Here is a 27,954-nt window from a genome sequence, read left to right as displayed (position 1 = left end):
TGGAAAGACCGGAGGAGCCTGAGGCAGTGGATGACTTCAAGGAAACTGGTTTCTGGATACAACATGGCAACTGTACATGTGAACTCACATGCATTCACAAGATCTGAGTAAGTTCAAGCCAGACAAAATCCTACCACGACAGGGTGCGGAGGGGGCGGAAGTGGTGAGGTAGGTTCAAAGTCCCACTCCTAACGGAGGACCTATCGGCCCTTGATATCTGTCGGGGGGAGGAAGAATCCATTTTCTTTAACAGTATAACTGTCTGGTAGGTTGACCACATCCAAAGACAGGCCCCACACCCAAGAGTAGTTAGGCAATACAAATTTGACTTCATGGGTCTTTAAAGAGGGAGATGGAGGAGACAGAGAAGGAGAGGGCGGCGGAGAGGAAAAGGGGCGGGGCACATAGTTGGATGGATAAGAAAGTGGAGTGGATCTGGGAGTAGTGGGGGGAAGGGAGTGAATATGATCAAAATATATTATATGAAATTCTCAAAGGATTAATAAAATGTTACAAAAAAAAAGCTTTCATGCAACAAGATCTTTGAAAAGCACTTACCCAGCGGGGTAGGCAACTAACCCTGACCGGGGGTCACAAGCAAGTCCTCTGCCTCCAGATACTGTTATTCCCAGCACCTTCTCCAAGGTCACCTGTTAGAGCCAAACAGAGAAGTGACTTGTTATAGACACAGCAGGGCCGAGGGAGGTGGTAACAGCATCTCCAACACCTCTGCAGCACTGTGCTCTGACCACAACCTTAACTTCAGGAAAATGAGCCCATGACTTCAGACTCTGTTCCGACCCAAAGCCTCCTGAGTATCACCTGCACTTAACAGACTCCATGTGTGGTTGCTGTGGGACAGAACATGAAAGGGTTAAAGTACAGGTTCCCGACCAAAGAGGACTGAGCATTCTCTCAATGCAAGAAGATACTAAGGCTAAGCTAGGAACTGGGCTCTGGGGTCTATGGGATTCACGTGAGGTCAATGACCTTCAAGCCTTTGCAGGCCACTGTGCTCTACCTACCAACAGTCAGAAGAATGTTAGGTATCAATTAGGTAACTCGGACATCCTTGATCTTTGCATCCCATCACGTGCTAGCCCTCCATCAGAGGACTCCACCTCTTCATGTCTGCCAATTCACACAGTCTAAGAGTCTAGGAAGCCAAAGCAGGGCTTAATGCTGTGTTGTGCGAATCACAGATGCTCAGGGTACTCTGATTATTGTTATTAAGCCACAACTCCCACAGAGATGAAAGGGAAGCCTGTGTAAGATGCTGGGAGAGTCTGAGAAGACATGACACATGAGATATTCACCGCCTCCATCAATGGGGCTGCTGCCCCACTTTGTCTGCAGGCCACAGGACCCCCCACTAGACGGACCTCAAATTCATTCATCGGGCTTCCTGTGGACGCAGTCATGTGAGGTCACACTGCCCTAGAACCTCATCATCGTCACTCCATGGCACTCTGTCACACAGTTTTTCTGGTTACTCCAGATCCAGTCCCCTCCAGGGCTCCCTTGCTTCCTGCATGAGCCTTGCCTCAGGGATGGCCTTGTTCTTCCTGACTTGCACAATGGCCACGTAAACAGAGTGTGCTCTCCTGTGAAAACTCGGCCATGGAGAGCCCTAGGGCAAGCCAGAGTCCACTGTGACAAGCCAGTTTCTACAGCGGGGAGGCCCAGAATCAACTGGAACAGTTTCTGGATACACCTTTTTTTTTTTTTAAACTGGCCTAAAGAGAGGAATTTTTAAAAGCACTTTTAGAGATCATGTTTAGATTCTTACCTCCAGAGGTCCTCTGACCACACACATTCACTGTGGCACATATGTGCACACACAATTAATAAACATAACAACAACACAACTGAAGTCTTACCTCAAAAAGGCCATTTTATTTTTAATTAGGTGGGAAAGAAATGCCCTGTGGTTGATAAAGACTAAAATAAGTCTCCCAAGGTAGTACAGTTAAAACCTATAGTCCAGTACAGCCCAGTACAAAAGGCTGGGTTCAATCCCCAGCAACTGAAAATAAAACAAAACAAGGGAAAAAATCTGAAAGAATGCACAGGTATAATTACGTATCTGTAATTTCAACACTTGGGAAGCTGAGACAGGAGGATTACTATGAGTTTGGGGCCAGCCAGAGATATAGAGTGAGTTCCAGGCCAGCCTAGGCTAATGAGCTATCTCAAAAAAAACAAAAAACAAAGCCAGGTGGTGGTGGCACACGCCTTTAATCCCAGCACTTGGCAGGCAGAGGCAGGCAGATCTCTTTGAGTTCGAGGCCAGCCTGATCTACAGAGCCAGTTTCAGGACAGGCTCCAAAAATTCACAGAGGAAACCCTGTCTCGAGAGAAAAAAAAAAAAAAAAAAAAAAAAAAAAAAAAAAAAAAAGCAAACAAACAAACAGAAAACAGGCAAACAAAATTCTCTCAGAGAGTTCTCTAAGAGTCATTCAGGCTTCTTAGGGATATAGGTGAAGAATTCCAGCAGGTGTTTACTCACCGGCAGCTGTGGCTTAGTTACAGTACATCATCAGCCCAAGCACCCAACTGCTCACTTAGCCGTGGGCCCAGCTGAGGTACTACACCTAACATGACAGAAGCTAGAGTTAGCCTGCCTACGCTAGACATTCTGGAGAGTGAGTCTGAATTTCTCCTTCCATTCTTTTCCTCCGTCTATCGACTCACTGGCTCCAGTCACCAGGTACTGACTGCAGAGCACAAACTCACCCGAGGGGTCTACAGCTTTAGCATCCCAGATCAGGCTCTTGGCACTGTGCCTTTAATTATCCCAGAGGAAGGGGCGTTCTGCAACATTCCTATTGGACTCTCTGCCTAAGACAGAGTGGAAAAAGAGGAGCCTAAAGCCACTAAGTCCCACATGGAATGCAGAGGTCATGGAACCAAGTACAGGTCTACACCTCCAGCTCTCTTCAAACTACTATAATTTGAAGCAAATCCTTTCGATTCAAATGTGTACAATCCCTTACCTCCCTATGGTTCAGTGTTGGTCCCAAAGAATCAGACCAAGCCTGCTGGTTCTCAGCTGCCCTTCCCTCTCATAGGAATGTGGGTAGGTGTTCTGTGGGTAGAGAATCCAGTTCTATAGAGAATCTTGAAACTAGTTTGCAATTTTCAACAAGATAAAGCAAAAAGATTCAGTTTATGCAGACGCTAAGACAAGTTTTCATAGTAAAAAAAGAGAAACATTTTTCCCTATGATCCATTCATAGTAAGAAACACAGTGACCCTCTGTGAACATACATGTATGCATGTAGGTAAAGAAAACTGAAGTACAACTTTCATAAAGCAGTATTTAATTACGGTATATTAATATACTTCATATATACTCTAGTATATCCTTTTAATTTAATCATGTCCACTTTATCAACTCCATGACCGACACATGGGTTGGAAGATTAAGTTTGGGAAGCCTGCCACGTACCACTTCTTCCCGCCAGGCCTAGGGAACAGGCTAGCCACCGAAATCTTTCTATTCTGTCACTTTCCTCTCAGGGCTCTGCACAGAGGAGCATACTTCCTGGCTAGGAATCCCACAAGCAGGAGTTTGCCTGGGCTGAAATCTTGGCTCATTTTCAAAGGGTTTCCGGGTTTGGGTTTTTCTGGCATTCTAAAGTAGTCATCTAAGGGAGGGGAAGCAGTTTCCTGTGGCTCTCTGAAGGGAGGAGCAGAGGAAAACATTCAGGGGCATCAGCTGGTTTTTATTTTATGTTCTTAATTCAAACCAGCTTCCTGTTTGCAGGGAGGTTTGGGGCTAAGCTCCTCTCTCAAAGGATCGGAGAATCTCCCGTCCCTTTGAAGCCTGCGAGAGCCAGGCTCGCTCCGCAGGACTCCATCACAAAGGACTGCAAAAGGACTCTCCCCGTTGATAACGATTTGCCTTCTCCTCTCTTCAAAGAGGCAGCAGAGCTTCCTTCCCCTGCTCTACCGAGTGCAGGTAGACAGAGTGCAGGTAGACAGAGTGCAGGCAGGCCTGGACACCAACGCCTAACGCACCAGAGTGCCATCAGTGGTGAGCAGCGGTGGACCCGCACCAGCTCATCAACACTGATAGGCACAGCTTTCCCAGCCAGTAACAGCACTGGGAGTCTTAGGCCTCTCAATGGTGGGAGTACGTCACCATGGCAATCAGCCTAGGATTCACCCCCATTCTCAGGGACCCTGCAGTCTAAACCAGTGCCCCAATGAGTTCCAGTGACTATCATCTTTCAGCTAAATATGACTGTACCTCCCAAATGTTCTCCCAGCTTCAGGCCTTGCCTGCTACAGTCTTCTCTCAAAATGGCAGATCAGAGTGATTCTTTTAAACATAAATGAGACCATATCATTATTCAAATCCTCCCAATGACTCCTATTTCCCTTAAAGTTCAAATTCAAACACAAGATCATTTCCTATACTCTCCGCTCCCTCTACCCCAGCCACCTCAGACTCCACAAGCACCGTAAGCAGACTCTAGTGTACTCCTTCACGTCTGCTATTCCTTGGAGTCAACAGCTCTTCCCTTAGCTATTCTGAAGGCCTGAGTAGATCTGAGAATGATCTACTCAGGCCTTTGCTCAGAGGCTGTCTCCTCAGCAAGGGCTTTGCAGATTTGGGGTCATCGTTTCTGGTCTCTCCTCAGCTTCACTTCCACATAACATACACAGACAGGTAAGACAACCACCTCAGCTCTGCCCAGGTGCTTCCTCATCACACAGGAGCCCTCAAGGACAGGGATTAGATTTCCATCACTTATTCATGTATCCTAAGCACTTAAAAAACTAATTTAAAAGGCGCAAAGCTACACAGAGAAACCCTGTCTCGAAAAAACCAAAAAAAAAAAAAAAAAAAAAAAAAACTAATTTATTTTTATGTGTATGAATGTTTGCATGCAAGTATGTATGTGTAAAACACACATGCCTGGTGCCTGAGGAGATCAGAAGAGGGCATCAGATCCCCTGGAACTGGAGTTACAGACAACTGTGAACTTCCATGTGGGTGCTGGGAACTGAACCTAGGTCCTCTACAAGAGCAGCAAGTGTTCTTCATCACTGAGCCATCTCTCCATTTCCATCTGCAGCACTAACCACACCTCCCACCTAAGAGGCACTTGATAGTGAACCTACTCCTACTGTACTGCCAGACTGCAGGGCATCAGCTGCCTGCTAAACTCACATCTACTCCTACTGTACTGCCAGACTGCAGGGCATCAGCTGCCTGCTACAATCACATCTCTCTACCTGTTGATTAAGAGGAGCCCTTAGACCTCATAAGAGACCTTTCATTGTGCAATGGATGGTGATTAACTCAGAACTAGCCAGGCCGTGGTGGCGCACACCTTTAATCCCAGCAGGAGGCAGAGACAGGTGGATCTCTGGGAGTTGGAGGCCAGCCTGGTCTCATAGAGAGTTCCAGGACAGCATAGAGAGATGCTGTCTCAAGGAAAAAAAGAAAAAGAAAGAAAGAAACTCATAACTAGTCAAAGTACAGACAAAAAACAGTAGAGTTCTCAGCTACAAATGGTACCCCTAATATCACACACACTGGCCAAGACTAAGGGACCATCCTGAAAGGAGGTGCAAAGATTTTAAGAGCCAAAGGCTGGGAAAGATCAGAGCAAAACAATGCTTTCTGGACACAACAAAGGACTGTGCATGAGCTCGGAGCAGCTGTGGTGCCTACACAAGACCTGCCAAGATCAAGCCAGGCGACATTCTAGCACGTGGGAAGAGGGAGCTATTGATGATTAATGGCTTCTGTGGGAGGGAATTTCAGGGTTGTGGGTTTTTTGTTTGTTTGTTGTTGTTGTTGTTGTTAAGATAGAGTCTCTCTACAGAGCCTTGGCTATCCTGGAACTTACAATGTAGATCAGGCTAGCCTCACATTTAGAGATGCCTGCCTCTGCCTCCTGAGAATCAGTTTTCTTTAAGGGAGGTTTACCACATTTCAGTGGGTGGCCCCATACCCGTAAGTATGTGGGCAGCACAAAAATGACTATGGATTATCAAATAAAGGGGGCATGGAGAAATGGAGGATATATCTGGGAAGAGTCAGAGAGAGGACCAGGAGGGGAGTGAATAAAGGGAAAAAAAAGAGGCACTTGCTAGATTTGATGAATTGTGGCCATCTGGCAGAGGTTTCAGGAACAGCAAAGGCTCAGTCATGAAAAAGCCCAGAAAAATCGGGGTATTTCAGTTACTAAAGGTTCTACTCTACAACTGGCTGTGCTCCACAGTTTTTTGTTTTGTTTGGTTTTTCTGCCCCAACCAAATTCCCCTCCCCCATCCACTGCACTCTCCTCGCTGTTTCTCTTCAGATACAGGCAGGCATCCCACGGTTATCAGCCAGCCATGGTGTATCAAGTTACAGTGAGACCAGCACCTCCTCTTCTATTAAGGTTGATGAGGCAATCCAGTAGGAGGAATGGGTCCCCAAAGCAGGTAACACAGTCAGAGACAGCCCCTGCTCTCACTGTTAGGAGTCTCACATGAAGACCAAGTTACACAACTGTCACATATATACAGAGGGTCTAGGTCAGTCCCATGCAGGTTCCCTGGTTGTTGGTTCAGTCTCTGTGAGCCCAGGGTAGTTAGTTCTATGGGTTTTCTTATGTTTTTGTTTTATTTTATGTCTACTGAACAAGCAAGAATTATCTGGGAAGAGGAAGCTCAATTGAGGAAATGCTTCCATCCGATTGTCTGTAGGCAAGCCTGTTGGGCATTTCTTGATCAGTGACTGACGTAGAAGGGCCCGGCCCACTGTGGGTGGTGCCATCCCTAGGCAGGTGGTCCTATGTGGTATAGAAAGCAAACTGAGCAAGCCAGTAAGTGGAGCTCCTCCATGGCCTCTGCTTCAGCTCCTGCCTCTGAGTTTTTGCCCTAACTTCCCTCAATGATGAACTACAACTGAAAGTGAAGTAAACCCAAGCCGGCTGGGGAGAGGGCTTAGTGAATAAAAGAATGTGCTGCTGAGCCTAACAACGTGAGTTTGACCCTGAGACCCACAACTGCATCCAAGTAAATCACTGCTCCAGAAACATCCTACCCACAGAAGCAAAGACTCAAGAACAGAGCACCCACTGTATACCCTGCCATGGTCTCCATATCTACAATGCCGTCGAACGCCGGAAGGGCACCATGCAAGAGCCCGAGGCAGCTCTTGCTTCGGCAGGTGGAGCGTGTTGAAATGGAGAGAGCCTTCCTTTCCCAGCCCGAAACCAGTGTCCTCTTTCCACCGAAGCCACGCTCCTGGAGGGCAGGGTTCTGCAGTGGCTGACACACCCACCACTCCCAGTGTGAACTAGACACATCATATCCTCAAGAGAGAAGGAAGTAGGCAACATTTCCCTCACTCTAATAAGATAAAGGGGTAACTTTGTAAAAGCTTATGAGAGAGAGAGACAGAGACAGAGAGATAGAGAGATAGAGGAAGAGAGAACGAATAAAGCCTTGTGTTTAGGTGCCCTCCCAGCTCTGGTTAAGAGTGTGGGGGAACACATGGATCAGAGGTGTAAGTCTGCTCGCTAATTCATACTAGATAAAACTGTACTTTCCAACTGCAACTTAGGATTAAGACTTGAAATCAATTTAGTCAGTAATGAATAAACAGAACAAAAATAGATCATGCAGAATCAAGTCACAAAATAAAGTGTATTAATGGGTGTTTTCAAAAGTCTGAAAGCTGGGGCTGGAGAGATGGCTCAGCAGTTAAGAGAGCTGCTGCTCTTCCAGAGGACCCGGGTTAAACTTCAGCACCCACAGAGCGGCTCACAACTGTCTTCAAGAAGAGTTCCAGGAAGCCGGGCGTTGGTGGCGCACGCCTTTAATCCCAGCACTTGGGAGGCAGAGTCAGGCGGATCTCTGTGAGTTCGAGGCCAGCCTGGGCTACCAAGTGAGCTCCAGGAAAGGCGCAAAGCTACACAGAGAAACCCTGTCTCGAAAAACCAAAAAAAAAAAAAAAAGAAGAGTTCCAGGAGACCTGATGCTTTCTTCTGACCTCCAAGGGTACTGCACACAAATGGTGTAGAGACATACATGTAGGCAAAAATACTATGAGATAAAAATAAATCTTTAGTGCAGGTGTGTGTGCACAAGTGCAGGTGTGTGTGTGCATGAGTGCAGGTGTGTGTGCACAAGTGCAGGTGTGTGTGTGCACGAGTGCAGGTGTGTGCGAGTGCAGGTGTGTGTGCACGAGTGCAGATATGTGTGCGCAAGTGCAGGTGTGTGTGTGCACGAGTGCAGGTGTGTGTGTGTGCAGGTGTGTGTGCACGAGTGCAGGTGTGTGAGTGCAGGTGTGTGTGTGCACACGAGCGCAGGTGCCTGTTGAAGCCAGAGGTGTCAGCTGGCCCCAGAGTTGGAGTTACAGGTGGTTGTGAGTCTCCTGACATGGATGCTGGCAATCAAACTCGGGGTCTCTGAAGAGATCAGTGTGTGCTCTTAACTGCCGAGCCACCTCTCCAGCCACAAACTGTTTATTGTTTATTTATTTATAAGTCTGGAAGCCACTAGGATGCTATGGGGATCCCATCCACACTCCCCAAAACCATCAGGAATGGTCTACCAGAGTAATCCAGGGTGTGACAGATCACCAAAAGGACAAAGTCCTGACAGTGAGGCTGGTGACATCTGGACAGGTCCACAGAAGGTGGCCTGGCCTATGAGACAGAGTGGGGACTCGGGGGTTCCTCGGTATTTAGAGATGAGGTTTCCTTCAAGACTTTGAGGCTAGGCATTGTGGGACCCACAGAATTTATTTTATTTCATTTATTTATTTTGTGTGTACCTATGTACCATGGGTCACATACATCATTGAAAGGAGAACTTAGGGCAGTCTGTGCTCTCCCTCCACCATGGCAGTCCTAGGGCTCAATCCTGGCCCCATTAGGCTTAGCAGCAAGTGTCTATCTGCTAAGCCATCTTGCTGGCCTCCTCATGGGACTTTGACAGGTGAAAACACAGAAGGAATTCTCAGGGGAAGCTGTGTGAGGAAAAGTCTGATGGCAGGAGACAACAGAGATGGTAAAATCATGCTCCAGAGAATTCTACGTCTAGAGAGGTAGAATGCAAGGGGACCAGGAAGAATCTGCTTGTCTAAGGTAGATCCTGGCTGGCCTGATACTTGCTGCATAGTCCAGGCTGGCCTGATACTTGCTACATAGCACAGGCTGGCCTCAAACTCATGGCAATCCTCCTGCTTTAACCTCTTCAGTTTTGGGGGCACAGGCATGTGCCACCATGTCTCCCTCTGAAAGGGCCTTGAGTGCCAAACTAAGAGGGTAATCTTTAGGTCCTGGGGGACCATGGGAGGAACCCAGCAAAGCTCCAACGCAAACCTCCACAGGAGACAGTTCTGAGGCTGCCAGAGTAGCTCAGGTGAGAAGTAATAAAATCTAGACAAGCATAAAGACAGTAGCAGGCGAACAGAAATAACATCCAAAAGCCACACAGCAAATAAAACTGGCAATAAATGGCACTGTACAACTGTGGAGGGAAATAAAACACAACTCTGAAGCCCAGAAATAGCAAAGCAAAGCAGTGTCATGGTCAAAAGCAGGACCCGGGTCTACACAAGGGGCAGGGCATTATTCTGTTGTGGTGCTGGGTGTATTTAGGAGGAACCACAGAGCACTCCATTCAGCCCGTAAGCAGGACGAGTGCTTGGAGAGTTAGGACTAGAAATACTCAGTGGTAAGTGTTCACAACAAGACAGAAGACAGAAAACAGGGAGGAGAGAAACTAAGCAGAGCTTTGGGGGAAACCCACTTTTAGTCTGTGGGAAAGATGAGGTACCTGGCCGTAGAGAGGGAGAACCAGGAAGCCAGTGATGGAGGGTTCCTCCAAGGGAGCACCACCCATCAACACGAGTGCTAGGGAGGCAAGACTTGGATTCCTCAGATTTCAGAGCCAGCCACCTCAGTCCCAAGAAGCCCCAGGCTGTTAAAGGAAACACAGCCCTGAACTGTGGGGAGGGGAGGGCCTCAGCTGTTCCCAGCCAAGCTCTCAGTCGCCCTCCTCTCCGGCTTGCTCCCTTGCTCTGATAAAGAGGGACTCCTCGCCTGGACCAGGCATAGACTGTAAAGGTTTTCTGTAAAGGTTTTCACTTTCTTTCTCAGTGTGAGGGACCACCACACCCGGAGTCGGCCCATGCTATGAAGGGTCTGCCCCGTCATGATGGGGAATTAAGAAGCCAAAATGGCTTTGAAAAAGCCAGGGTCATCTAGGATTTGGCTGGCCTCAAACTGGTGAAATCCCCAACACCGAGAGGAAAATGATATCTGCTTTTGTGGTCGTCTTGGTGCCCAGCTTCCTTCTCCCTCCCCACCCCCCCTCAAAGCAAGTGATGAACCCGGGATGTAAGCCATTCCAGACAAATGGTGGCCTGTTGCTTTCATAAACAAGCACACCAGAGACGCTGCTACCTCTCCCCTGCTTCCTAGAAGTTAAGAAAAACTGTTTACAGTCTGCTGTCTGTTCTCTACACTCTAATCCCACAAAGCACACTTCCCACCTCCGAGTCTAAGAACTGCCACTTATACAAAAGCTACAGAGGAGCCCATGACCAGCAGGCTTTCTACAGAAACTTAGGCAGCTGCGCAGAGACCCAGTGACCTGACCTGGGAGACAGAAGGACTTTGGCGGCGATTCAGAGGCCAAAGTGTCATCTGGTCAGAGATAATTAAGAGCGAAAAGGATCCTTCCCGGGCAGGCAAACAGACCTGATCTTCACCCACCGTGGATGACTTAGAGTTGCACTATCTTCCACAAAGCCCACCAGAAACCAGTGGCTCCAGTACGACAGAAACCACACTTTCCTACTCAACAGTTCAGACCAGTGGGGCTGAGTCGATTCTCCTGTGCTGGGATTAAAGCAGCGTCAGCTTCTAGGGAAGGTCGGCCTGCTACTGCGTGAAGAGACAATTCTAGAGAACCTCTCTCTCAAGTCCCCGAGACCAGCACACCAGAACAAAGGCTGCCCAATCTTGGGCCAGCAATGGAATTACCTCAAGACCCCCCACAAAGCCCACCCCTCGCCTACATCCCTTGCCCCTGTCCTGTGAGGTTATGTGCACCCACATGCATGCGGCCTCCTCTTCTGTAGCTTCCCACCTTGTTTTCTGAGACAGTCTGCCATTGAAGCTGGAGCTTGCTGATCCGGCTGATCCGGCTGGCCAGCGAGTCTCAGGGAGCCAGTGCTGGCACAGTGTGTGCCAGTGTCCATTCCATCTTTTTAAGTGGGTGCTGGGATCAAACTCAGATCCTCCTGCTTGTGTGGCAAGCATTTACTAACTAACAGACTCACCTCCTCAGTCTCCACCTTTTTTTTTTTTTTTTTTTTTTGAGATAGATCTTCCTTTAGGTCTAGGATGGCCTAAAACTCTGGGACTCCAACAATCCTCCTACCTCAGCCTCCAGGCGGCTGGGACTACAGGTGGACAAACCATAGCTGCTTTGCAAGGTTCTGAATAAAACATGAGAAAGGGGTTATCCATCTACATGCTAAAGCTCTCCAGAGTCACATCTGAAGTTCCTGCTCCTTCTGGGGTTCAGAGAGAAATGCTTGAGGCCAGGAGCTGTAGGTCAGCCCCAACAACATGGAGGATCCCTGTGTCAAAAAAGAAAACAAAAAAAGAAAAGCTTCCCAAGTGGTTCAAAGAGTCAGGGTTTGAACCATAATATTTATTTATTTAGTTTTAAGGCAGGGTTTCTCTGTGTAGCCCTTGCTGTCCTGGAACTCACGCTGTAGACCACCTGGCCTCAAACTCAGAGATCCGCCTGCCTCTCAAGTACTGGGATTAAAAGTGTGTGCCACCACCACCAGGCTTGAACTATATTTAAAGCATTTTGCCATTTCCCCCCAAATCTTAGCCCCTGCTGGGACCAAGAGGAGAAACTAGCACTTCAGATCTTGAGCCCATACCTGAAGAGACGAAGGGTCTGTGTAGACCAGTTAGTTCGTTCTACTGGAACCAGAGCTACCACTCACTGAATACAACCTGCCCAGAACTGCTCTAAGCACTTCACACTGAGTATCTAATGTACCACTCTAGACAACTTTATGAAGGACTAGTAGTATACCCATGTCACAGGTAAGTAAAATAAATGGAAAAAAAATGTTAATAAATGAATGAATGGATGAATGGATGGATCAATGGATGGATGGATGAATGAATGAATGAATGAATCAGGTAAACAGTGAGTGTAGACCCAGTGTAGCTTGGTAGCAGAAACCACAGTGTCCTGAGCAGAGATTTGGGTTTTCCAACACAAACAGAATTTGGAGTTGCCATTTCTGTTAGAACACACTAGGGGTCAACTCACCTTTGAGTGCATAACAGGGACAGGCCTGAAAACCAAGGAGGCTGAGGGCACATGGGCACAATGACAGGCATGCGTCTGTGGTCCTAGCTACTTGGAAAGTTAAGAAACCCAAGAGTTCAAGTGCAGCATGGGGGTTGGGGTAGGGCCGAATATAGTGGATACACATTTGTAATCCTAGCATTTTAGAGACTGAGGCCAGGAGGACCATTGCAAGTTTGAAGCTAGCCTGGGCTACATAGCAAGAAGTGAGGTCCAGGCCAACCTGTCTCAAAACACAACAAAACCACTAGAAAAGAGAAGACAGAGGGTATCAGGATAAAACGGGTAAAATACATGCTTCTCATGCCAGGTTCATGCTTTTGTTTTGTTTTTAGAGATTTATTTTATTTTTTAATCAATCAGTTAGTTAAGTGTGTGTGTGTGTGTGTGTGTGTGTCGGGGGGGGGGGGGGCGGGGGGCGTTCCAGATTCTCTGGACTGCAGTCTTAGGTAGTTGTGAGCTGCTTGACAGTGTTGGGAACTGAATCCTATCCTCTAAAGAGCAGGGTGCCCTTTAACTACGGAGCTATCTCTCCTGCCCCGGCTTTAATGTTTTTTTTTTTTTTTTTTTTAAATCACTACTTGAACTTAATGGAGTGGCGCACGCCTTTAATCCCAGCATTTGGGAGACAGAGGAAGGTGGATCTCTGTGAGTTTGAGGCCAGCCAACTTACTACATAGTAAGTCCCGGGACAGCAAGGGCTATGTAGAGAGACCCTGTCTCAAAAAACAAAACAACCAAAAAACAAAAAAGTCACACTATCAGTAGCTGAGACGTCTATAAAAATGGGTTCTGGTCTCTCCTCAGGAGATGGCTGCAAAGAGATGAAAGGAGGGTTCCTAATGCCAGGCTCCAGATGTGGTCAGACCCTGGCCATGTCTGGACCGTGCTGCAACCTATGGTCCATCTGAAGACACCCGCTTCCAAGGTAACTGGAGTTGCAGTGTTAGGAGAGGGTGATTTTCTCTGCAGATGAGGGAGAAGCAAGGGAGCATCAGCCCAAGGCAGAGGGAATGAGCGACTCCTGCTAGAGCCCAGCGACGGCACAGTCACCGTCATGTGCCCAGTGAGCAGCCTTACGGCTCAGGGCCTGCGCAGAGGAAGCCTTCTGACCCTCTCTTACTTTTCCATGGTTACCAGAAAAGCAAAGACAGGAGCAGATAGTTCAGTTCAGACAGGATGGGGGAGGGGACTTTCCCCTCTAATGTCAGACTTCTCTATACTAAGACCAGAATCGCAAAGCTCTATGAACCGAAGTCCGGTCCTCAAAAAGGCCTAATTAAAGCCAGATGTGGTCATCTACACCTGTAATCCCAGGGAGTTAAAGGCAAGAGGATGAGGAACTCAGCTACGTAGTGAGCTTGAAGGCAGCCTCAAACTACAGGAGGCCCTGTCCAAACCAGCAACAGGAAGGGGCATTTACCAAGCCACACGGCCCCATTGTCTCCCGTGATCTCCTGGGTTCCCTCTGTCAGCAGGGAGAGTACTACAGTTCCTTGCCCAGATGACCTGGGTAGAGGGAATGTGTGGCTGAGAAGATGGGATGGGGGTTCTCGTGCTCCAGCTGCCAGGCAGACCTGGGCCTCAAGACTCCTTTCCATATCCCCAGGCCTTCCTCACTTTCCTGGAGGTAGCAAGGGCTTTCATATCAACCCCCTCCTGTGGACTTTGCCCTTTCTTCATGCTCAGAAGCTTTCTAGGGGTCCTTGTTGCCAGCTAAACAAAGTGTAGATATTTGCACTTAGCATCACCAGCCCCTAAATCTAATTCAATTTCCTGCTACTCACCTAAAAGAAACATTTGTCAATCCAGGTTATTCATTATTCCCAAAAAAGAGCCTTGGGGGCTTTAGCTTGTATTTCTTCTCCCAACACATACCGAAATCCTACCTTTCATGTACAGACCAGTTCAAAGGTCACACATCTCCTGAGTCTGAACTTTCAGTGGTCTCTCTGCGTGTTGCAATTATGGGACATTTCCTTCCTGATTCTCTTTACATTACCTATGAGTAAACTCTTTTTACAAAGCATGTGCCACTTAAAAAGCATCAAAACATTTTTGTCCATTTATTTATTTTCTGGCTTTTCAATACAGGGTTTCATTGTAGAGCCCTGGCTGTCCTGAAACTAGTTCTGTAAACCAGGCTAGCCTTGAACTCACAGAGATACACCTGCCTCTGCCTCTGCCTTCCGAGTGCTGGGATTAAAGGCATAAGCCAAAATATTTGACTCACATCAAAAGATTTTATTGACTAAACACCAACAAGAAAATATTTCTAAAGATATGAGAAGTAATGCATCTCAAATTCACAAGGATATCCCAGATTTTCAAGAAAAAATTCTGAAGAGTCTATTTTTATTATTTTCACGTGTGTGTGTGTGTGTGTGTGTGTGTGTGTGTGTATGTGTATGTGTGTGTGTGTATAAATTCTTTCTTCTTCTTTGTTGTTGTTGATCTGTTTTGAGACAAGGTCTTCCTGAGCCCAGGCTGGCCTCAAACTCTTGACCCTTCTGCCTAAGTCTTAGAAGTTCTGAGACTCCAGGGATGCACCACAGACATCAGCTCCACCAAATTGTTTCAACAGAAATTTCACTACAGTAACAAATTAGAAACTTAGTGGGCTATAAAATTAATATGTTTTTACACTGACTTCAAATTCTTAGACTGATGCTTTTAATTCCAGTCCTCAGGAGGAAGAAGCAGGTGGATCACTGAGTCTGAGGCCAGCCTGGTCTACAGAGTGAGTCCCAGGACAGTCAGGGCTACACAGAGAAACCCTGTCTTGAAACTACCCCCTACCCCAAAAAACTTCTTTGACTGAAATTATAGGACTGATATAATTCCCAATTATTTCACTATAATGAATTAGCCTCCCCTAAAGAAAAATTATTTCTCTGCCTTGTTGAAGGCATTGCTACTACAAAACACACTCATAACCACAGTAGCTTTGATCTAACATGGAAACTTAGGGCTCACCGCTACCCCTTGAACTCACTGGTTTGACTTACTTTCCATGTATGAGTGTTTTGCCTGAATACGTACGTGTCTCTGCACCACATGCGTGCCTGTGTGCCTGTGTGCCCAGAGGCTAGAGGTGGGTGTCAGATCCCCTGGAACCTTAGGAATTACACAGATGGGTGTGAGCTGATATGTGGATCTGGGAGTCGAACCCATGTCCTTTGACGAGCAGCCAGTGCTCATAATCAGAGAGCCATCTCTTCAGCCCCTAGTTTGGCTTTTAATTGTAACAAACATATATATAGAATAGCATAGAAATAAACGTAGTTAGTATCAAAGAGAAACTGTGGGTTGGAATGCTGACTTGGTGGGAAAGGATGCTTGCTGGACACGTATGAGGAGCTGAGTTCACACCCCAGCACCCACGAAAGAGTTGGTGTGATCCTGATCTTGTAATCCTGGCACCATGTGGGTAAAGAGGAGACACCTGGGGAATGCTGACCAGTGGGCTGGTTCCAGGTTCAATGATTTTGTCTCAAGGGAACAAGGCAGAAAGTGATAGCACAGGACACCTGACTTCTCAGGTCTCCAAGTGTGAGCATGTGTACATACATGTGCTCATACACTACAAACACAAAGAACACGACTAACCCTTTCAATTAGTACTGCTGACACAAGTTAAATCATTGGCAAGGAAAAGGTACTAAGGAAGTGTTAAATGTTGGAACAAAAGATACTGAACCTACAAAAGGGGACTTCTCACAAGTGGAAACTAGAAGGAACGGAATTTTACCAGCAAATTAGAACAAAGTTCCTTGACATTCTACAAATCTTTGTGCTCTGTTACTATTAGCAACCCCTTACAGCTGTGAAGTTATTTGGGGTCTTTTACATTTCTCTTTCATGGTCACTAAATCTCATTTAAGCCTCACGACAGCCCTGGAAGGCAGGCCTGGGTGTGAGCAATGCAGGGGAGCACGCCTTGAGACCCACGTTTTTGCACTTACAGTGTGGTCACACTTGACTACTTGAGAGAAGAAATCAAAACCATACAGATCTGAGGTCAGGTAAGGGCAGACATCTGCTCGAGGAAATGTATAACCCTGGAGCCCATGCAGATAAAGGGAGTCAGGTGAGCAAGTGGCCTCGTTTCTGCTTGTGTTCAAATTCACCCAGTTCTGTCATCATCCAGGTCAGTCTTAGCTTGCATGGCGCATTTGAGATAGTTTTTGTTTCTCACAAAAATAAAGATTTCACTCAGCATCCTCCATGATTCAAAAAATAAAGTTGGTTATAGGCTAAAATAACAAACAGGTACAGTTGGAGGGAACTATCCAGCATTACACTCGGCCCTCCTCAAGAACACGAGAGATGCGATTAACCTGCCAAAGTACATCAGAGGAAAACCCAGCCATCCCCGCTGCCACAGAGATGACCAAGGTCTCCACTCCCCACCAATGCTAAAAGCGGCAGCAGGTGCTTGTGGCTTCAGGCATCTGGAACCACACAGCTGCAATAACTTGCCAGTCAATTACCCACAGACCCACAGGTTAAATGCTTCCTAACAGTATCACCGGACAAGCTGTGGGAGAATCAGGAGAGTGGGGGGGTGGGGTGGGGGGGTGTCAGTGGGGGGGGAAGAGAAGCAAGAATACAAACAGGCAAAGGTTACTAGAGATGGCTGTAAAGCGGCAGCTGAGAAGTCCATTTCACTGACCTTTCCACAGGAAGTTATGGAAAAGAGTGAGCGTGTGTGTTCACAATTTTTTTTTTTTTTTTTGAGATTGGGTATTATGTAGCCCAGGCTGAATTCTCTATGGTCTTGATGATAAGATGGATGATCCTGAAGTCTCCAGCCTCCTGTTCCCACTTCCTAAGGGCTGGGATCACAGGCCTGTGCCACTATTCCTGGTAAAAATGTGTGTTTAAAACAAACAAACAAAAACACATCTTCTCCAACCCATACACTGTACGCTAGCTATAGCAATGGGACGCATCCTTCTGAAAATGAAGCTTCTTCTGGAAGGAATACAAACTAAAGATTAAGTTTGGGCTTTGAAGCTTCCTACTATCCACTCGAACTCCATCATGCATGGTGGAAACAATTATTCATGATATACTATTATGTCTCATAAACTTTTCTGTGTGCTATATTTCATGTATCCTTAAAAGTTTTGTCTCTCTGTTACATGCCAGCACCTGTAAGAGGTCAGATGAGCATATGAGAAATGGCCAGAAGCACCACTAAAGTCAGGCAGATCTCAAAGGCTGAGAAGCGTTATTGCCTCATCAAGTGGAAAGGAATGCTCAGCTCCCAAAGCACAGGGTGGGAGGTCTGGCTCCCAGGTACAGCACTTGCCTATTAGACCAAGGCCTTGGGTCCTAACCCCAGCACCAAAAAACAAAGTTTCCAAAGAACAACAACAACAAAAAGAAAACTCCACAAAACCTCCTTTCTCGTGAAGCCTCTAAAAGAGCATTTGACAACGTGTGTGGAGGGTAATATCAGCCATATGGCTGCAAGAAGTGTTCCAAGATCTTAAGTAAATTTAAATCTCAACTGTGAACGAAGGAAAGAGAGAAAGCATCCTCAGTCTCGTTTCAGTTAGGGGAGGGTGAGATGTGTGAGCTTATAAACCCAGTCTTCAACAAATGCTTCTTGCACACTAGGAAAGTCTGAAAAAGCATTGCACACAGTTTCGGCTGCAGTGAGATGGAGTACTCCCCAGCAGTCTCGGAGGAGACTGCACTGGGAACCCTTCTGATGTCCTTCAAGACCAGAGTAAGAGGCATTATGAATGCAGCTGGCATGGGGGTGCTCCCTGCAATCCCAACCCACAGGAAGTTAGAGCAGCCAGAGGGCTGTGAGTTTGAACCCAGCCTACAACTCTTAGCCAGGATTTGTTCCCCAAAAGTAAGAGCAGCCTATGGGCTCGCTGTTAAAAGTGCCGAGTGAGGATGGATGTAGAAAAATATCAACATTCAAAATTCCAAATCCTAAGGATCCACATTGCTCAGCATGGCTGTTAGGCTCACTTTTATTCTCCCTTTACCAACCCCTGCCCCCTTTAATCTTTAAATTTTAAATATGAGGTAATAGAAGTTAAGGGTTGGGGTAGCACAAGCCTCTAATCCCAGCAGTGGGAGGCATGGCTGAAGCATGAGAACTACCATGAGTTCAAGGCTAGCCTGGGCTACACAGGAAGTTCTTGTCGTTGAGAAAAATAAGGCAAAGCCAAGCAGAACAGCTGCCATCCCCAGGAGATCAGCCATGCTGGCAAGAGACCACCACCAAAGCGTCTGTGGTCTGCTGATGTCCTCTCAGAGGAGTGGGAAGGTCACTGCACCTTCTCCCGAGATTCCAGCTGCTTCGCTGCACCACCCAGACACTTGTACATGATTCTGCCTTAATTGCATGTGCACCATCGGGTGTCAAGGTGTCTGGGGAGGAGCTAGAACATTCAGGCTGGGCAAGGTTAGTGGGCGGACCTCCATCTAGGAGGCTATGGAGACGACATCATTCACGTTCTGTTAAGACTTTCTGGTATGGCAACTCTGGGCTTCCCCACATGCCTGTCACCCCTTCCCCATGCTCTGTAGCAAGCACAATAAACTTACTGGCTCCCCAGGGTGGATTCTGGTGGAATGTGACTTTGGTTTCTCACTGGGACTTTATGAGGAGGGAGTAGGTGCTGTTTATGTCTCCCCAGAGATGGAATTCTCCCAACAGTAGAACAGTAAACACCAAAAAAGGTGGGTTAGCCTTGGTCTGCACTATATGAGCACCAGGGAAGAGCTGAGGAACGGCAGCTGACAGAAAACCCCTTGCTCTGTGCTGAAAAAGGAGCAGAAAGAGGAGGCTTAGCTTGCGGCGGCAGCGCAAACAGATGTCTAACATAGCCAAGCCTATTGGAAACACTGTAGCTTTTCCTAACAACACGGGGCCTGAGCATGAAGTAAAAGCAAGATACTCTAAGGACAGCTTGATAGCCGATGTTCTCAGAGAAGCTTAGTTTGAATAAACACCATCCCGGATTTCAAGCCCTTGACTGTTCTCCCAAGGCCAGTGACAGCAGTTCCAAGCCCAGCTAGAGAGCCAAGGGGCTGGGGGTGGGGCAGAGAAGCAGGCCAAAGCCTCCCATCCACCTGTGTTTCCTCAGGCATCAAGAGATGAAAACACACAGGGGGCGACGGAGGTGAAGTGAGAAATTCCAAGGTCCAATCCCTAGGAACTCAAGCCATTCAATATGGTGAGGGAGGAGCTTGAGGACATGATATAGTGTGGTGGTAGAGTGTTTGCCTAACCAGTCTCTGGGTTTAATCCTGGCACGGCAAAAGAAAAAAAAAAATGACCAAAGGCTGATCCAACAGGATAACTTGGCCCAAACAGCAGAGTGAGAGGGGCCAAGGAGGTGAGCAGAGCCTCTGGAGACACTACTCAGAGCCTCTGGAGACACTCAGAGCCTCTGGAGACACTCAGAGCCTCTGGAGACACTACTCAGAGGCTCAAGAGGCCAGGATATTTTTAGACAGTAAAGGAAGAGGTGTCCTTCTCTCTCAGTGAGAATCACTATAAGGCTTGGGGCTCCAGAAGAAAGGCGAGCAGACAAAACCCAAGAGGAGCACTGTTCAAGCATTTCAAGCCACTTCACAAGCCTCAGTACCAGAGCATACCACAGCCAGGCATGGCGGCGGATGTCAACAACTCCAGCTCTGGGGAGGCTGAGGCGGAGAACAGAGTTGCAGGGAGGGATGCGCTAAGCTACTGGCTAGGAGACCTCTGTTCTTGGTCATCTATCACAAGTGGAGAGTTCAGAAAGTAGATGTCAAACAATAAAGTCTGTTCGCTCCCAGGAGTGAAAGTCAACCATCCCTGGAAGGGTGAGCTGCAGGCCTGCCTGCCTGGGCTCATCAGATGCCATCCTCTAGTTTCCTACTCCTGATTGGAAGGGAAACTCCTGGAGAACTGTCTCAGTAAGACAGCAGCTGACTCCACAGGTCTGACCTCCTGGCAGTGTGACTCTGTTAGATCCACGCCAATGCGGTTTACACAGCTATGACTCTACAAGACAGAGAAGAATAAAAAACGATTCAAGGAAAAGAGCATATGTCCCAAGCTGGACTGATGCACTGTCGATAAAGCTCAGTGCGAATTTGGGTATGAAACCAACAGATGTCAGTGATACAGTACTTAGGCCGGAAGTACTATAAATGACAGTGAGCTTCTGATAGAACTTAATAGATACACAGCTACCAAACTCCAAGAGGCTCTGACTCCCTACAATGAGAATGGGTCCTGGAACAAGGTTTACTTTCTTCATTTTTTGAGACAGGGTTGCAAATAATCCAGGCTGGCACCAACCTTCCATGTGCTGGGATTTCAGGTGTGTGCTACTCGGCTTGGTTTATATTGTGCTGAAAATGGGGCCTGGGATTTCATACATGTCAGGCAAGCATTCTAGCAACCGAGCTGCATCCCCAGGCCCCAGAATGCTTATTTTTAAAATGTTAATAGCCAGAGACCCTACTAACCATTCTCCCAAGCTGTCAGCATCAAGTTAGAGCTTATGATTCACCAATGCTTTGAAAATAAGTATGCTTCCCTCTACCAAAAAGGCAGAAAAGGCGTTTGATACTAATATCTGGGCTCAAATACTGCACAAAGGCTGAAATTAGATTATCGCTGGTCTTCACTCTTTTATGAATCCTACCTACACACTCTTAGAGCTACCACATATTAAAAGGCCCAAAATAGTACCATATAATTGTACAGGAAAAAGAACAAGAATAGCCATGCAATTACAAAGCTGGGCTAGAAGAAAATCTAAAGAAATAATATACAACCTAGACTAGATTAACAGTGACTAAGAAAGACGATTTTAAAACAACCTTTTAGTACAGGAATCCTTTTGTGTCCCTAACTTCAATCCTGCCTGCTCAGCCTAAGTCCATTTCTGTCTCTTGTAAAAATAGAACCACCCAAGCTCCCTCTACACAAAAATCTTCAGAAACTTTAGGAAAAGAGGGGGAGAGAAAAGGATTAGCTACCAAGAGCACACACATTTCATTCCTAAAGAAAACACAGCCTCCGCTGAGAGGAGGTGGGGGTGACAGCCGTACAGGGCTTGGGCTTGAAAGGTTCTTACAACTGAGAGCTTCAGCTTCTTCAAGGATCTGCAGACCTGCCGTAACACCTCAAACCAGTCTTCTGGAATTACACTACTCTAGAAAGCTCCCGTGAAAAAGCTTGATAAAATCTCGTTGCTTGGGGTTGGGGATTTAGTTCAGTGGTAGAGAGCTTGCCTAGCAAGCGCAAGGCCCTGGGTTCAATCCTCGGCTCCTAATTGAAAAAGAAAAAAAAAAAAATCTCATTGCTCATTTAATTTCCCTGTAGTCATTTAACCCAGCCTTTGCTACTGGCTCTCTTAGCTTAGCTTTAAGCCACATTTAACCATATTTAGTGGCTCTCTCCTGAATAAAAAGCCCGTAAGAAGCAGTGCCCTTTCTACTTCTTTTCAACCATTTCACTTCCTGGTTTTGACTTCTCAGGAGGACCCAGCTCTTCCTGATCACTTCTTACTCTTTTGGACGTCCAAGTTCATCTGCACGGACATCTCTGTCTCAACTGTGTACTCCTTTCCTACTTGTTATGTAGTTTATAGTGTGAAGAAAATGTTCGCTGTTGCCTTTAGAAAATGAAGGCATGGGCTGGAGAGATGGCTCAGCAGTTAAGAGCATTGACTGCTCTTCCAGAGGTCCTGAGTTCAATTCCCAGCACCTGCATGGTGGCTCACAACCATCTAGAATGAGATCTGGTGCCCTCTTCTGGAGTGCAGGCATACATGTAGACAGAACACTATATATATAATCAATAAATAAATCTCTAAAAAAATGAAGACACATAAAAGGACAACTAGAGATTAGTTTCAAAGTAGCAGAACTAGTCAGAGAAGTCCCTTTGTTCTGAGAGATATGGAAATGGAGCTAGAAATAAGTGGATATTTCTGTAATACAGAATGGTATGATCCAAAGTAAGAGAATCACAAGTTTGAGGCCTGCCTGGGCTACTAGATAGCAAGACCTTGTCTCAAGAAAAAAAAAAATTAAAACAGGAGGTTACCTGAGTTAACAGCTACATATAATGCCACTCTGATTCCTCCTTTTTTATCTCCCAAGTGGCATGTCTTTTTATCTTCAAGTTTTGTTTCAAGATTAGCTATCACAGCCAGATGCAGTGGTATATAATTGTCCCAGCACTCAGGAGGCTGAGGCAGGAAGACCTCCAATTTGAAGCTAGTCTGGGCTACACAGGAAGTTCCAGGCCAGCCTGGGCTATATTGAGACCATGTCTCATAAAACAAACAAAACAAAACCAAGTGTCCATGAATCCATGCCACAATTATCTTAGTTAGCAAGTATTAGGGAAACTCATGGGCCAGGTCTTATGTGGGTCATAAAGCAAGCTTTTAAAATAAAATAACTTCACTGAGGAGTATTTGGGAAGGTCATGTACCAGGTACACAAAGACAGCTCATGCTCTATCACACCATTTAAAAGGTCAGCCCTGACCTCCCACTTGGAACAAGGATGTTTAGCAGTGATGCCAGAGATGTTTTTCTTTCACTGTTTTCCTAGAGTAACCCTCTCTTGCCTCAGGACTCACAGGTCAAATATCCCTTCCTCTGTCAAGTCCTTCCTAATTTCCTGTCCCTGTAATTCCACTGACAACTCAGTGCATATTTCTAGAACAGCACTTACCAAACCTGGTTGTAATTATTTGTTTACATGTCTAATTTAGCTATATGCTCTTTGGTGGTGAGGATAATGTTTTATTCGTCACTGGTTATTCACCCAATAGGCACCCAACAAATGCTTGCTGAACGTTAACGGTGACAGTCACGGGACGTCTTTCCTGGGACATCTTAAAGAACGGCCATGGTACCTTCCAGAGTCTAGACCACTTCATGGTAAGCACTCACACTACAGGCTACACTCCCATAATGCATCCCTACTATGTGTACCAATCTTGGCCAGAAAAGAGCCCACAGACAGGAGGAAAATTGGTCTAATAGTGCTACCATGAATCAGCCAAGGTGCCCATCGTGGTGGCACATGTCAGTAGGATATGCTGAGGAGGCAGAGGCAGGAGGACCAGGTGTTGGAGGGCAGCTCAAGCTACATCTTTAGGGTCAGTCAGGTGGCTTGGCAGGTAAAAGTGCTCGCTATGTTGATCTCCACAACGACACCATGGCATATGCACACCTGCACTCACATAGCACAATATGATAATGATAAATAAAAGTTAAAAAAGAATGGGCAAAGAGGATTGTTTCTAAGTTGGAGGGCTCATTCTTCTGCCTCTAGAGAATAGGAACAATTATTAATAAGAGCCCTTGAAAGGGGTCCTAATTCCATCATCATAAAAACATGTGGCAAGTTTTAATTCAATAGAATCCCTGCTAGAATATACAGGAAAGCTGTTCACCTTACCGAAGTCAATTATGGCTCTGCTAAGGGACGATGTAAGTCCTCCCAGAACTCTGTCATGTTGTACATTAAACTCTAAGTCTTTCCTCAACAGGTTTGCTCATCTCTGCAGAGTCACAGACAAGGCAATAAAATGCTGCTGTCTCAAAGGACTCTGTGCTTAGCAATCCTGCACCACACAAAGCTATTGTGTTTACAGGCTGCTAATAAGACACAAAACCTAATCTGATCCCGTGGGAACAATGCTCAAGATTCCCTCAGGGGACTAAATAAATGTATTCCACTTTTGTATGCCCAAAATTGTGGGGCCCAGCAAAGCTGAATAAAGCATAAGCTGGGCATGCCAGAATCCCAGCACCCAGGACACTATAGCAGGAGTTTGTAGAGTCTGAACCTGACAGGACTATGTAACAAGACTCTGTCTTGAAACAAAACAAAACTAAAACCAAATAAATAAAAAACAAGCATAAGGACCCAAACCCAGACAAGTGTAAGAATGGAAGATGAACATCTGCCCAGAAAAGGATGCTGGCATACAGTAACCAGAAGCAATACACAAGCACAAACCAGGAAAGCTGTCTTTCTGGCACACATTTGGCTCCTTCATGTTATCATGAGAAACCAAGAAGTTCCAGCTAAGTAAATTTAGGTCTCTTAAAGAGATTAAAATATATATATATTTATTTCTTTGTGGATGTGCATGTGTGCATGCATGTGTGGAGATCAGAGAACTACTCCTAAGGGTTGGTTTGCTCCTTCCATCACGGGGGTCCAAGGAATCCAACTCAGGAGATCAGGCTTGTGGACAAGTTTCCTCACTAGCTACGCCACCTCGCCAGCCCAATCTTCTTCTTGTTTTTTAGACAGAACAGAGTCTCACTACGTAGCCCTGGCTGGCCTGGAACTTCTTATATAGACCAGGCTGAGCTTGCCTCCGATTCCCTAGTGCTGGGATGACAGGCATGCATCACCAAGCTTATCATAAAATTGTTTCCATATCTCAGATAAAGTGTTTTAGTATATTTCTTTTTGCAAGTATAGTATGGCATAACCCCAACTGTTGCAGTAATACATCCACATTAGTCGCAGCTGGGTCCTTTACAGGGTATGTGATCCAAGAAGAGAAACTGAGTCATAACATGCCAACTTGCTTCCCCAAGCACACACTTAGTTTGAACTGAGGTCCTGTGCACGTCTTCCCAGGGCTGAGTCTCAGCATGCCCACCCACGCCTGCTGTTCTCCAACTTCAAATCAGCTCATCATAGATAAGCACGTTGGATCTTTCAGAGCCAACAGAGGGATCTCGTTCTCTCTCTCTCTCTCTCTCTCTCTCTCTCTCTCTCTCTCTCTCTCTCTCTCTCTCTCTCTCTCTGCCCCCCCCCCCAAGAAACAAAAAGGTGAAAAAGGAACGAGGTGCAAGAGAGGGTAGACCTGGAAAGATGTGGCTCCCAGTAGGACTCACCTTGGAGCTGAGGTCTTCTCGCCGGTTTCCTGCTTTACTTCTGCGTAATTTGATGGACGGGGACCGCAGCAAGTTCTTGATGCGGCTAGTAATGGTTGACCCTTCCCCAGCCATCATAAGGAGGAGCCCCTAAGGACAGTCCCTGGCCTAGCCTTAGGACTTGTCTCAACAGTGGCACTGCCTTCTCGCTCAACACGGCCTTCGGATATGCACTTTCACTGGCCTGAGATGGCAGAAGCAACCTTGGCATCACAGTAGGTGTCTTCTGCCTGTCAACCGCTCTTACTCTGGGCATTGCCCTGTCCTTTCTCACTCCTCATCCCCACCCTAGCCTGCTAGATTTTTTAGGAAGGGAGGACGACCCCCTAGAGCGAAGAAATGTCAGGCCCACGCCAGCCAGAGGCGTCTAACTAAAGAATGGGATGGGCTCTAGGGGCTTGGCGCCGGTTATAGCCCAAGAGTTCCCATGGTGACTACGGTGTCCAAGGGAGGAGGCCGCCGAAGCCACCCGAGCAGTCCGCAAGGGGCCGGGGCACCGCGCTGGCCGCCGGGGCTCGTGCTGACCCGATCTGATACGGAGCCTCCCTCCCCCACCCTGGCCTTGGGAGCTCGCTTCCAGCCCCCCACACCCACCGCCCCCAAAGCCCCTAATACTCGTCAGCGCCCCCGTTCGCTCAGGCCCAGCTCACAGCTCCCTCGGGCATCACACTCAACGACTTCAGCTCCGCCGCAGCAGCCGCAGCAGTAGCAGCTATGGTGGCACCAGCGGCTCAAAACGCGAACTAGAGCCTGGGCCGAGCTGCGCCGGGAGGCGGGGCCTAGGCGAAGGGGGTGCGGCCTGCAGCAGATCGGTTCTTGATTGGACGAGCGACGCCTGTGGGGGCGGAGCCAAGAAATGAACCGTAGAAGCAGAGGGCTCGGGATTCTGCACAGTATAATTGTGGGTACCGCTCTTAAAGGAAGGTCAACATAACATAGCTTTAGAATTGAGAGAACCAAGCCTTTTACGGTATCATCAGGCCTGGTCCCCCAGAGAACTTCCCAGATCCCCAATATGATAACCACGCCCCCAGGCCCAAGGTTGATATTTGGTAGGCCTGAGACCATGGCTGAAATTTAATTCCTAACTCATAAAAAAAAAAAAAAAAAGTTGGGATGCAGCCAAAAGAACTTTCCACCTCAAGTGCTGGGATTTAACACGGTTGGAATAGTTTGTGATTACGGCCAGCCTGACAGGTGGAGTAACTCTACTCACACACTTTTGAACTGAAGACTCAAGCCTCCAATAGAGCCTTAGGTAGGCTGCGAACAGGGAAAGTCAATGAATGCACCTATGATACCATCCATCATCTCCTTAGCTGCCAACTGAGTCCTTACAGCACTTTATTCACAGCGTTAACGGTATTTTGCTATTCCAGATCTTTTCCCAGCCTTGTCAAAATTTGCAAGACACCCCTAGGATGACACCGATATCAAGCTTGCTGCTATCATTGTTGTTTTCTAGTTCATGGAGCTAGGAGAAATATTATCACATACTCATGCTTTACAGATATGTAAGTCAGTTTATTTTTAGAAGCCCTAGAATTTCCCATCTAGTTACTACTTTAATAAATTACCTGGAGGTGTGTGTGGGTGGGGTGGGGGGTGGCGCTGGACAGATGGACCAGAGATTAAGAGCACTGGCTTCTTTTCCAGAAGACTCAGGTTTAATTACCAGCACCCTCGTGGTATCTCACAACCACTCCAGGGGATCTGTCGCCCTCTCCTGGCCTCTGTAGACACCAGGCACATGGACGCACAGACGTAAGAGTAGGCAAAACACCCACCTGTTTACTTTTTTTTTTTTTTATTTTTTTAAAGAAACTGCCCTCTGAAAAGCCTGAGTGATGTATCTCTCTCCCATTCCAGACTTGGAGAATTCCTGAAGATGGTGGTTTTGCAAGAGGTAAAGATCCCTAATATCAGTGTTTAGCGGTATTTGCACAACCACAGTTCAAACAGGAAGGTACCTGTGTACTATATAGCTATGTATTAAAAGCAAATGTATAAAGCTCACAGATTGATATGGGCATCAGGGATGCTACCAATTTGCAATAATAACCAGAGGCCTAAGGCCTCTATCCTTTCAACCAAGCATTATAGCTCTAATGAAACTAAAATGGGTCTTCCAAATTTATTGTCTAAACCTAAGTCAGGAATGATCATGTAACTATAGAAACAGCTGATTCTCGGCTGTGACTTGGCCTCTCCAGGGAAGCTGCTGTAACACTAGCAAATGGCGCCACCTGGTGTTTTCATTTGTGTTCTACAGACTCTGGTCTTCTCTGACCACATCTTTAAGCAAATATCTGTTTACTAATAGGTAGTCGCACTTCTCATTCAATGCTAGTAAATGGTGTTCAAGATTCCAAAAACTCCAGATGTTTGGGAATTTTATAGTAGTCTTGCTTAGAATTATTAGATTTTAAAATTCATCCTAGGCAAATAAGGTGCAGAGGTCCTGGGATATTAACATGCTGGAATAAGCATTTGCTCATCAACTCAAGTATTTATAGAGCACCTTTACATTCAAGGCACTGTGAGAGAGCTGAGACCAATGAATGCAGTTGGAAACAAAAGAGATTTTGAGTCAGTGCTTCCAAAGCTGTTTTTTGAGGGGAAAAGCAGTTTTGTTTTTTTTCCT

General features: G+C 46.7%; 1 protein-coding gene across 1 annotated transcript in view; it reads right to left on the bottom strand.

Moving 5' to 3' along the window:
• The window catches only part of Mapkbp1 (mitogen-activated protein kinase binding protein 1), a 53,596-nt gene extending 27,541 nt beyond the window's left edge, over positions 1-26,055 (bottom strand). Inside the window, exons 1-2 of the mRNA XM_006991243.4 lie at positions 25,272-26,055; positions 559-650 (exon numbers count right to left, since the gene is read on the bottom strand). Of these exons, the coding sequence (XP_006991305.1) occupies positions 559-650; positions 25,272-25,388 (209 nt within the window). The 5' untranslated portion in view covers positions 25,389-26,055. The remainder of the gene's footprint in view (positions 1-558; positions 651-25,271) is intronic.
• Between the last annotated feature and the right edge of the window lie 1,899 nt (positions 26,056-27,954).

The sequence above is a fragment of the Peromyscus maniculatus genome, chromosome 4 (genome assembly GCF_049852395.1).
Source record: "Peromyscus maniculatus bairdii isolate BWxNUB_F1_BW_parent chromosome 4, HU_Pman_BW_mat_3.1, whole genome shotgun sequence".
In the NCBI taxonomy this organism is placed as follows: domain Eukaryota; kingdom Metazoa; phylum Chordata; class Mammalia; order Rodentia; family Cricetidae; genus Peromyscus; species Peromyscus maniculatus.
The sequence above is the reverse complement of the archived record's forward strand: the minus strand, read 5'-3'. Positions and strand labels throughout refer to the sequence as shown.